At 52.1% G+C, this 12245-nt stretch overlaps 1 protein-coding gene across 1 annotated transcript in view; it reads right to left on the bottom strand.

The window, feature by feature from the left end:
- Nucleotides 1–896: 896 nt before the first annotated feature.
- Nucleotides 897–12245, bottom strand: part of TRIP4 (thyroid hormone receptor interactor 4) — a 28219-nt gene continuing 16870 nt past the window's right edge. The window contains exons 12-13 of the mRNA XM_021554199.2: nt 4947–5049; nt 897–1140 (exon numbers count right to left, since the gene is read on the bottom strand). Coding sequence (XP_021409874.2) covers nt 1073–1140; nt 4947–5049 — 171 coding nt within the window. The 3' untranslated portion in view covers nt 897–1072. The remainder of the gene's footprint in view (nt 1141–4946; nt 5050–12245) is intronic.

Raw genomic sequence — 12245 nt, 5'->3', positions numbered from 1 at the left:
ATCCCACAGGTAGCAAATGGAGCCAGAAGACAAATCCCAAGGCAAATGGCATGGGACAATTTCCAGTGCTGCAGCACAAAGGTTTTGCACCCTCTTCCTCCTCCATGGGACAGAGGGCTGGGACAACCTACATCCAGGGACTGTGTCAAGCAGACAAGCTGGCAGCTCCCACTGCATTCCTGGGAAAGAGGAGGAAAAGGGCTGCTGGAAGTGCTGGGGGATCACTGCATCCCCACCAGAGCAGGGCAGGCTCAGGGTAATGAGGAGGAGCTCTTAGACCACGGCAAGGCAGAGCCTGGAGCACAAAGGGATCACAGCCAAGTAACACTCGTGCATAATGGGCATGGACACGGTAATGTGGGGAGAGGCTGAGTGTGAGGGAGCAGAGAAAAAGGCAAAATTCAACTTATTCCAAAGGTGTTCTACACATAGCTGCTGGGGGCGAGGTGTTAGGGGTTGGCTGCTACTTTGGTAAAATCAGGAGAAGGATGTATGGTTGGGCACTCAGCAGTGATTCCAAAGGGCTGGAAGAGCACTTGTGAGCTGGCACAGAGCCCACCTCTAACCCCAAACCTCCCATCCCCACTTGGCAGAGCTCAGCCTCGGTGGCTGTTGGGAGCCTTCCCCTCATCCCTTCAGCTTCTTGCCATTCTTCTCCATGTGTTTGACCCCATAGAGCCAAAAACACCTCAAAGTATTTTTTGGAGAGGGAGATCCTGCCAAAACCAGGATGCAGCTGGGCTGCCTGATACCAGAAAGCTCCCCATGCCCATTCTGGACCCACTGCTCCTGCGGGTGCTGGAGATTGCAGAACTGCATTCTGCCAAGCTCCATCTCCCACCCACCCTTGTCTGCAGCGCGAGACCTCCCTGGAAGCACAGGGCTGCTGGGCCAGGTCGTGGTGAAAACAAGTCTCTTTTAATACTTTTGGAATACAAGAGAGAAGGCAATAGCTAAACACAATCTGAGATCAGGGATCCATCTTGCACCTGCTTTCCAGAGCTGAAGATCATCCTGGCTCCCTTCAGAGGCAGTTGGGTGCTTCATGGGAACCAGTGCTGCTCCCCAGCACTCACCCCACGGCTTTCTGCTTCATTAACCCCTTCTTCGCTCCCTGATGGATCTTTGCATCCAGCTTCCCTGTAAAGAGGGGATTAAAGAAAAAAGAAAAACACAACAAACCCTCATCACTCTTTATTTTTAAATGCTATTTGCAATGCAAATGAGCTGGAGGCAGCGAGGTCTCCTAGTTAGTGTGTTCCTGTCACATCCAATTATCCTGCTTGAGGAGCCAGGCGTTTCCAGCCGCCGCGGCCTCCCTCTGCAGGCGCGACACCGGGGAGCCAGGGGCAAGCGTGTCCGACGGGCCAAGAGATGCCAGAGAGGGAGAAATCCAGCGAGGAGAGGAGTAAATTAACATCCAGCACTCGCCTGCCACTACCAGGGGGGAAACCGATCCCTGTGCCTGCCCACAGGATGCTCAGAGGAGATGGGGAACCGTCCAGCAGCATGCCAGGGACATGTTTCTCCACGGTGTGGCAAGAGGCAGGACTGGGGATAACAAACCCTCAGCTTGGGATGATGGTGCAATGGGTACCCAGTGTGATGGGGACACCTGCTCCGTGCTGCTATGTGTCAGGCTGCTGGTCTCCAAGGCCATGTGCTGCCTTTGCCACCAAGGAAAACTTCAGCCAGCAGCTCCAGTGGGACCTGGAGAAAACACTGCCTTTTCCTTGTCCTTCATAGCCCTTGGGGGCTTCACTGCAAGCTCTACTTTCCCACCTAGGAGAGGAGCAGGACACCAGAACATGGGATTTTCAGCAACTCCTGCTGAAGAAGCCAGAAGCCAAGCATAGTGATGTGCTTCCTCAGAGGAGTGTCCTTGTCCTTTTCTTCCTGTCTGTAAAAATGCAAGGATGCTCCTGCTCTCCCAGCTCCCAGAGCCAACTTCCCAGAGAGGCTCTGCCAGCAACCAACACTTGTCACCTCCTCTCCTCAAATGCCACATCTCCCCAGGACTTGCCTTCCTGCTGCTTCCCTGCATCTTCCCATCCTCCAAATGCCAGCCTCATCCTGTCTCTGTAGCTGGAAACAGAGATAGGGCAAGATACATACACCAGGCTCCAAAGTTCTACTTCGGCCACTGCTCCAAAATCTGCTGGTAAATGTCCATGTGCCATAAGAAGCAGGTGCTTCTCCAGAGAAAATGGCTCCTAACCAGCCAGTGATCATCACCTTCTCTTCAAACCAAGAAAACTTCTCAATTCCCATTCAACAAAGACAGTTTGCAGATCACCAAACTGAAACAGATCCACAAACTGAAACATGGCTTGGAAGATGTTCTGGGAGATCCTCCATCTCCTTGGCCACCCAGAGAAGACTTTCCCCCCACTGCCTAAGGACGGGGAAGAAGGACCCTCCTTGCAATTGCTGTTTTCAGTCATTGGCACTAAGCAGGCTGAGCCAGCCCAGCAGTGTGTCAAACCACCCTGTACCCCTGCCAGGGGTGGTTTTGGCAGGAGAAAGGCAGCAAGTTCACATTCTCTCCATACTCTGGTCCCCCAACACCACCTACTGTCACCAGGGCTGTTATATTTCATGTGCCTGCCTGCTTCTCTTGGACCCCAAAAACACTGGGAGGTTAGTCTGCTCTTCCAGCTCACAAACACCAAACACCACACAGGTAACCTTTAAGAAAAGGCTAAAAATAAGGCAAAGCCTCAGGGTTCCTAGCTCTTTCTGCTCAATGATTCAAGGCCTCTTGTCTCACACCATGTCCTCTGCTCCTCTTCACTCTTCCAGCCACTGGCTGTTGGAGGGAGGCTTCTAATCGATGCCTCAGGGTAGCTTTGCCTGGATTCAAGGAAATTTCCCATGAGAAAGGCCAACAAGCTTTGTCCTCGTGCAGTAAAACTACATGGGGACGTATCTGGGGAGAACTGCGCTCCCAGATGCAACACTGTGCACCCCTTCCACAAAAACAATTACCCTGGCAGCAAAACTTGAGCCATGTTAGGGCTTTTTTCCCATCCCCAGGCTGCTAGAAACAATTTGCAACAGAGAAGCATCCGGATGTCACTGTGGAGAGGTCCATGCTGCTATCTGGCAAGGAAAACTGCTCTGGCTTGGCTTCCCAACAGGACAAACTGGCATTTTGTCATGGTTTGAGCCAGGTTTCAAGGAGACCAGGGCAGCCAGCAAGCCCAAGTGGGGATGTGAGCTGGCACCTTCCCTCTGCTCAGCTTCCAGCTGGGAGAATTAAGCTTCTGACTGCCTGGGTTGCAATGCCAGCTTCTATTAAAACAGCGCCTTGCGCCGATGAAAGGTCAAAGGCTTCCCTGCTCCTTCCCTAGGCTGTCATAAACATCACCCAGACGGACCATGTCCCTTCCGGGAGGTGAACACGCAGCTCCACAGCCCTGCTGTGCTGCTCCTGTGACGGCTCCTATTGGGATGGAGGGCAGGGAAGGCAGGGCCAGCAGCACGAGTGGGAGCACAGGCAGCCGCCAGCACAGCCGGCTTCCTTCCAGGCTGTTAGACTGATCCTTCTCCAAGCAGGGAAGTGTCACAACACAAAGGAGATGATGTGACAGATGGGGAGGGGACTGGCAGCACCTGCACCCGGCAAGGCAGACGCGCAGGAGCTGCAGAGCAGCTTCGCCCTCTCCCAGCCACGGCCAGACAGAGGCAGAGGTGGGAGTGAAGGAGCACAAGAGCCTGGCGAGAGCAAAGGAGAGGTTAAAACAAGAGAAAAAATGGATGCAGTGGCTGCACCAGCACACAAGGGCCACAAGGCTAACCCACAGCCAAGATTTGCATCCTAAATTACTCCTGCCTGCTCACTTGCACTCGGAATAACCCATCTAGGGGGAGGACCATAAGCGAGATTTGAGTGCTTGCAGGACTCCAAGCATTGGTCGGCATTGGCTGAATACACCTCCCATTTGCTGCTCAGAAAGGCAAGGAAGAAACCAAAGGGTTTTGCAGGACATCCCAACACCCAACTGTGGGAGAAAGGTACTTCCCTGAACAGAGAGGGAAAAAGACCCTCAAAACCAACAAAAATAACCCTCTGCTGTGCTTCAAAAAAGCCCTTATTAACCAGTCCTGAGAAATCCCAGCACTCCTGAGCCCCAGGTACTAGCCCAAGGATCCATGTGGAAAGGAGGGAGATCACCCAGTTGTCAGCTCTGCTAAATAAACAGCCAAGACTCTTCCTGCTTCTGCTGCTTTTAGCCCGTCAAATTAATTTTTCACATCCCCTGCAAGCGCGTGCGGTGCCTTCCCCGGGCTGTGTGGTGGGGAGGCTGCTAATAAGGACGGAGCTGACTGCGGGCTCCCCAGCTGCCGCATTCCCTCCTCCATCCTTTTTATAGCAGCGGGCAGGAATAACTGGCAGCCTGTGGAGGGGCTGGTGGCTCGTAAAAGGGACTAACAACACTGGCAAGCGGAGCGCGGACAGATGCTGCAGCACTTCCCCGTGCGCTCTGCCAGGACATCCCATCCCACCGGCCTGCAGATGGGGAGCATCCATCTGGCCCTGCAGCTCTTGCTGCTCGAGCTCTCGCTGTCCTCAGGGGCAAGAGCGTGATTTGGAACTACAGGACACGGAGGTTGCCTGGATCTACCTGGGCATTGCTGCACCAACTCCAGTCCTGACCCAGGCTAGTGCTGGCAGCAGATCGGCCACCGACACAACTGCTCTTTGACTCCCCGAGTGTTTGCAGAGGCAGGAAGAAGCGTGTATTTGGAAGGAAGCAACATCTGGGGAAAGGGGAACTGAACACAAAAAATATTGCAGATGTATTCGAGCCATTAAACAAACACCTCCAGATCAAAGAGCAGACGGTGAAGGCTGGGAACTCATCTGGCAACGGCAAGCTGGGGTGGCAAGGGGAGCCGGCTCCGAGGGCTGGGGGGGCACCTGGGGAAACTTTACTACTTACAGATTTTGTGTTTTCCTTTGATGGGAAACTTCAGAACCATCTCCTGGGGATTAGTGCAGATAAAGACAAATGGAGACCCAGATTCCTGGCTCAGGTCGGGATACTGTGAAACACGGAGAGACACAGAGAGCAGAGTCAGGACGGCTGCATGGGCACAGAAAGAGCTCAGTGGGCAAGAACAGAGAGATCTTAGCCAAGAAATGGGTTATATGGAGGCTGTAGCAGCTCAGACCAAACCACTTCAAGAACTTCTAATGGAAAAAACAAAAAAAATTCCAGGTTTGGGTCTTATTCTGCAAGACCCTTTTTCAGGTTCTTCTCACCCCACCTCTGCTGGAGCTCGCTGCTTCTTTGGATCCGCTCACCCTGGGTGTTCCCAAACCCCTTTCAGCCCCCTTTAGCACCAATCTGTGCTACCCCTGTGGTTTTTACACTTGATTTAGGCTGATCAGAACCCTGGGGTGCCGAGAGGGAGGTGGTTTGGGCCCTACCATCACCAGCCCACCTGTTCACAGGGACAAACAAGGGACAGATTTTCAGCCTGATGCATCCCCGGATTCAGATGACCGGGAATGTGAATATTCACACTAACCCATAAGTGGTCATGGACAGCACACCAGCACCACAACCAAAACAACCTGCCAAACCCAGCCTGAAATAACCACCAGAAAGATGGTCACCACCAGCTGTCCCAGCTACAGATACATCCCCAAATGTTCCCCACAAAGCTCAATTCCAAACACAAGGATTTGAGATTTGGAGAGTGTGCACAGTCCTGCTGTGGGACATGCATTCCTGGATATTCGCTTGCATATAAAGGGTGAGCAACACACCTGCTACATACCAAGGTGATAGCTCAGAGAGGCCAGCTCAGAGCTGGCTCCATTCACAGAGTCAGTGGAGGGATTTTAACACGCTGAAGACATAGAGGAATTTTATAGGAAGGGAATAAATAGATTATAGCATCACAGAAGCATTTACATTGGAAAAAGACCTCTAAAATTGTTTCTCTCATTAACCATGTGGGAAAAAAGGAGAAAAAAACCCACTCCATGCAAGAAGCACACCAAGATCCTAGCTGGCTGCAGCTCAGTCTCCCTGGCATTCAGAGGTGAAATGCAAAACAGTCATAAAAAATGCATGTCTCAGCTCTCACCTCAGATTGTCCATGAGCTGCAGAGCTGGTGCTGACAGGCGCTGAGGCCAGCACATGCCATGAGGATGCTCCAGCCCAGGAAACCCTGCTCAAACAGACTGCGGAAGTGGTTTTCCTTCCATGGGAAAAATGCCTTCTTTTTTTTCCTGCTCCCCTGCCTTCCTCAAGCAGATCCATCAAGGCTGCTGGAGGGGACAGGATGCCAGACCAGATGGAGCTGCGTGTCCTGGCAAATCCCCCATTTGTTACTAACAAATGACTCCTAGGCTGAGTGTTTGAAAAGCTCTCACCGACCTGCCAAAATGAGTTTGGATTTGCCCTGGAACAGCTGGGCACGGCAAGGGAAGCAGGGAGCGACCTGCTCTCCCCACACTGCAGCAGGGTTTGGCAGCATTGCCAGCAGTTCAGGGAGATTTACAGAAGCCCAATGCTGGGATTGGATCAACCAGGGGAAACGTTTCCAAGCCCTCTCATTTTACAACAGCATGTAAGAGCTGTGCACCGAGTAAAAGAGAAGTACAAGCACTCAGCTGCTCCACGCAGCTCCGTGCTGGGAAGGAGGAGCCGCCCTGATCCGCACCATGTGCCCATGCCCTGCTGCACCAACCCAGCCTTGGACAGGTTTCTTCCTCTCTGTTCTTTTTTGGCTGAGTCACCTTACTTGACTTGCTTCCACTGCTCCATGCCCATGCCAAGGATTTTCATTTCCCATCTGCAGGGAAGGATCTTGGAAGTTAGGAAGAGCCAATGTGAACAACCCCGGTCAATGCCTGGAGAGTGTGAAATGCTGGCACTGCTCTGTCGCTCTCCGCATCAACCGGGTGACCAGTGGCACCTCCGTGGCTGGGGGACCTGAGGACAAGCCAAAGGAGCAAGGTCCTTCAAGGCTGGAGGACCAAAGGCTACCCAAACCTGGCTGCAGAGGTGATCCTTCCTGCTCCACTACACTTGGTTCAGCCCATGGGTTCTTCAGCCAGGTGGGGCAGCCAGGACGGGTGTGTTGCAAAGGTCCTGCTGCTGGAATACAGGTGCTTCCCAAATCCCCTCAGCCACATCTCCCAGGTGGACCTAGGCACCACCATGTTCCCCCTCACACCTCTTACAGCCCCATCCCAGGAACATCTCCCAGGTCTGGTTTCTCCACTGGCAGCTTTCATTCAAAGCCAGGATCAAGCCTTCAGCTCCAACAGCTTCCACTCAATCCAATTTCAAGGCCAAGGTGGATGCCACAACTGTGACTTGAATTCCTGCTTGTACACCACAGCCTTTCATCTTTGCTCCCAGGGTGCATGTGTGAGCCAAATCCTTTTGTGTCCTTCATTTCAAAAAGCTTTGGTCCTTCCTCTGGCATCTCACTTCAGGAGGCAGGGAAGGAGCCCCTCATCCAGCCACTGCATTTATGGCTTCCCATTGTACCTACCCCAGAAACCTCTTATCTCATCTTGGTGAACAAAAATCCAGAATATTCCTGTGGGCTGGAGCCAAGAAAGAGTCATAACCCTTTTCCCTGCCCAGAGTCAGGTGAGGAAGATGAGGCTGAGCTCCCACAAGATGCTGAGCCAAGCCAACAGCCCAGCTCCCCTCTTGCCCCAGTCCCTTCCACGACTACATTCCATTCATTCATCCCACAGAAATTTAGGAAGCTCCACTCTCAGAGGACATGCTGCCATCAAGACACCAAACAGGTCTATTTCTGTTACATTGTTCAAAGCTGCCCAAATTTAAGTACCAAAACCTAATTTTTCACTCTTTCTGCTGTGAAAGGTCAGTCGTATTACTCTACTGTCTGAAAAGCCAGAAATTTAGGAGACAGAGAAAAAATTTATTCCCAACTACTCCACCCCACAGGTAGCCCATTGTCTCTTCAGTAAACCTGAGCTTGGAACAAAAGCCCAAAACCCAGAGCGGGTGTGGCAGAGGGAGAGGACAGAGCATATCCTGTCATATTGTTCAGGTTGGACAGGGCTTGGGGCAACTGTATCTAGTGGAAGGAGTGTTTCACCCCATGGCACAGGATGAAATGAACTTTAAGGTTACTCCCAACCCCAACCAGTCTGGGATTCTGTGATCCCTAAAGACAATCTCCAAGAGCAATTTTTCAAATAAAAGGTCAGTTCAGAGGGAACCATGCTCCCTCTCTTCCAGAGACCAAGAATCAAACCCAGCCAGGAGTCTGATGGGGGATGTCCCTTCCTAAATTCAACAGCACTCATCTCTCTCATATTGGGGTGTTAAAAAGATAGGTGCTGATACTCCAGGCTTTACACTGCCTCTACGTGGAAGCAACTTGGCATTTAGAAGGTGGATACAAAAAACACAGTCCAGAGACCAGATCGTCCCTCAAAAAGGAGCCAAACCTACCCTTCTCCAATCCTGCAGATGACCAGAGAAGTTCGATAGAGAGAGGTTATGCAATGCAAGTACAGTGTGAAAAAAAAGATTCAGCCCCCTTTCACACCTTCTGCCACCTTGTAGTCAGCAGGCAGCAAGGCAGGTGGGAGGCCAGTGGTCTCTGTGGGCTGCAAACAGCTGATGTGGCTCACCAAGAGCTGCTCCTCCCACTGCTTCGCACCAACACCCCACAGACGCGCTCTACGCACAGCCTGCACACAACCACTGCCCCCCCTGCTCGTCCCACCTCTCCAGCTGGGCTTCACTTTGCTGCTAACAGGTCTGGAAGACCCCAGCTGTGAGGAGATTAGATGGGAGGGAAGAGAAAAGCAGATCTCAAGGCAGTTTAACACCTGCAGGAAGAGCTCAAGGTTAAATGAAGCTGGAAAAGGGAGCTGAGCGCTGGGCTCCTCCAAAAACCAGCCACCAGACTCACCCTCATGCCAGAGCCAGTGCTTTGAACATGTATTAAGTGGCTATCAGATGTACCCAACAGCCACACAGCTCAAGCTGCAAGCAGGGATAATTGCTAATGAATGTTCCCTACACTTTGTTTTCACCATCCCTCGTCTCCCATCACCAGCTTGTCACCACCAGGAATAGCAGCAGGGCTGCCAGCCTCCCGCTCCACAGCCCACAGCAAAAGAGCAAAGGAGGGGACGAGCCAGCTCGGAGCCAGCAGAGACACAAACCCACCTTCTCTGACATCTGAGAAAAAAAAAAAAAATCCTGCTATATTTTTCCCCCCCACACCAATCTGTTACACTTTTTTCTTTCCCAATTTAGGTAAAGCCTGCAGCAGGATGCTGGGGCCATGCAGGCTCACCCAGCATCACTGGTACCAACGCAGCATTTGGGACCCTTTGCTCATCCTGATTCCATCACCACAGGAGAAAAAAACATGGAGAAGGGCCATCCCAAGCCCCTCAATTGCTGCACCCCTTCCCAATAAGCTGCACTGGCTTGAACCCAAGTGGCGTGACCCGAAGGCAGGGGAATGGAAAGAGCAGAAGGAAAACGTCCTGGGGGGAAGCCAAACCATCACTAACAAGATGAGCTCTGCTCCGGTGCATCCGAGGCAGGAACAAAGGCGCCGCGTGCGTGGAGCAGCAGCTCTGCACAGCACAAAGCCCCACTGCACCCGGCAGCTTCTTCAGCGACCCTCCAGGAGAATTCTTGCTCTCATTAAGGCCTCGAGACACAAAGGGGTGGGAATAGTCCTGGTTTCACACACGCCAGCCTATGGAGCCCTGCAATGCAGCCTGAGCTCTCCTCTGCTTTTCTTGCCATGGGAGTGCACATCCCGGTTAGCCGGAGCGCGGCGGAGAATTGCACGCTGGAACCTGTGGTCCTTCCCCTGGCCACTGCCACTCTCTCCATCTTACAGCTGCCGGGGGCACCAGCAGCAAGGAGGTACTTGAGATGCTCTGCAAGGTTCATGATGGAAAGGGGTGAATCATTTTCCTGGCGTGGCTCCTCGGTGAACAACAGGGAAAACACGGCTCGCTCTGCCAGGCAGCGCCGGGCCAGGACACCCGCTCCAGCCTTCATTTCCCTGCTGCTCTCCAAGAGCCTTGAAATAAAAGAGACAGCACTGGAAAGCAACGCTGTCTGGAAAGAATAAAAGCAAGCAGACCCCATGTGTTGGCAAGAGAGTTCACCATAAAATGCATTCAAAGGGGAAAAAATCATCCTGGTGGAGGCAGCATCTCCTCTGACAGAGCAGGGCTGCTGGATCCAGCAGTGGCAATAAATCAGCGCCGCCCAGCAGGCAGAAACACACACTGGGCTCGTCCTGGGTGTTGGAGACACCCTTTGGCCACGTGCAAATAGAGGAGTGGGATGCAAGGGATCCCCTGGAGCCCAACTTCCTTCACCCTCTTTTCTTGGTGATTTGTGGGAGAGGCGGATCCGCTCTTCTTTCATGCCTCATAAGCTTCATCGCTGTCAGAGACACGTAACAGGTAATTAACTACTAAACAGCCATTTTCTCCTCCTCTCCAGAGGGAAATTGCTCACCATCCAGCTAGAAAATATTTCTTCAGTGGTTTGCAAGAGGGAAAAAGAAAATGGGCAGCTTTTTGGGAGTGATGGGGGTGCTGCGGCCAAATAAGGGCACTTGCAGCAATGCCTGCACCATAAACACGGATCCAGGAGAAATGAAGCCATCAAATGTGAGATAATGCTTAATTGGATGTGATGCCAATGTACCCTAGCCACATTTGGCCTGTCACTTTCCCAAGGAGAGTGGTTTAGGAGCATCAGCTCCTGGTCTGTTGTTCTGACAGCAGTGGTCTTCATCATCTCTTTACAAGGACGTTCCCTTTGGGGAATTATCCAGCCAATTTTCCCAAGACAGCCTCCACCCTGAGTGCTCCAGGGCACATTCACCCAAAGGTGACACCCAACAGCAAACAGCAGATCCAGGTTTACCACCACTGTGTCACCTCCTGATTCAGCCCTCCAGTCCTGAAAAGTGCTTGCAGAGCGCCAAGCACTTCACTGAGTTTTGATCACCCTCATGACACAGTCTTGCATCACATGTCCAACTCTAAGCATGTTCCCAAGCATCATCTTTTAAGGTCCTAGGCCAGCCAGCCTTTGGCCCATGAGAAATGTAACATTTTCCTAAACAGAAACCCTAAAGCAAATTCAAGTCTCTAAAAATGCCAAATTTTCTAGCTTGAGGCAGAAACATCCAGAACATGCACCCAAAGAACACTACAAGCTGTCCTTGGCCATGAAAGAGCTCAGGGATGCAGCAGAGCTGCTCCACAGAGGCTGTGTTAGCAAAGGGATACATGTTGATGTTCAATTCAAATCAACAGAACACAAAAAGAAGGAAAAAAGTAGGATCACAAAGAAATCCAAACAAAAGCCGTCAGCCAAACTTTTGTTTGAAAGCCTGTCAGGTCTAGACTGCAACGTGTGAGGAAGGAACAGCTCGAAACCACAGCTGCTAATGGTTATGGATTTGGCAATCAAAATGTCTTTGTTAAAAAAAAGAAAAAAAAAAGTTAACTGCCTGACTATTGAGGCTACAAACCGCAGCCTTGATGCATTGTTGCAGTCAACATCCTCCCTGCTGTTCCTGAGCGCTTACAGCTGCTGCTGGCAGCTCGTGTGCTGGCACATGCTCCCTACACCAGGATGCACAAGGAATTTTCTAAGCCTGCCTTCCTTTCTCCTTCTTCCCACCACAATGCCTGGCAGCCCTCGGCTGCTCTGCCCCTCGCACACCCGGCTGGTATGCAACCAGATCCAGGCACGGCAGGCTGGGATCGCCGCGGGACCCTTCCCTGGTGGGGCAGATCCATCCGGTGGGTGTTCTCCGCCCCCAGCCCGGCTCTCATCGAGGTGTCTCTCCACCACAGGCTGTACTTTGATTTGAAGGGCAGGGGAAGCAATTAAAACATAGTAAGTAATAACAGGACTTTGAAATGTAGATTTAAAATTCTGACTTGTGCTGGTGCACTCCGAGCAGTCTGCCAGGGTTTCAGAGGACTCAGCAGTGCCAGCAGCAGCTGCTGTCCCTGAACCGGCAGTGCAGGACCTACAGCCACCAACACCCTCCTGCCCTCACATCCCAGCCCAGGACAACACCCGCCCATGGTAAACCCTGGAAAGGCTGGAGATATTTATAGAGTGCCTGACGACCAGTTCAGGAGAAACTGGGTGGACTTGGAATAATATTTGGGAATTACTAGGCTGAAAGGGCTGTTTTCATCCCCCCGTGCCAAGGGACAGCAGGA

This window comes from Lonchura striata, chromosome 11 (genome assembly GCF_046129695.1).
Source record: "Lonchura striata isolate bLonStr1 chromosome 11, bLonStr1.mat, whole genome shotgun sequence".
Classification (NCBI taxonomy): Eukaryota; Metazoa; Chordata; class Aves; order Passeriformes; family Estrildidae; genus Lonchura; species Lonchura striata.
The sequence above is the reverse complement of the archived record's forward strand: the minus strand, read 5'-3'. Positions and strand labels throughout refer to the sequence as shown.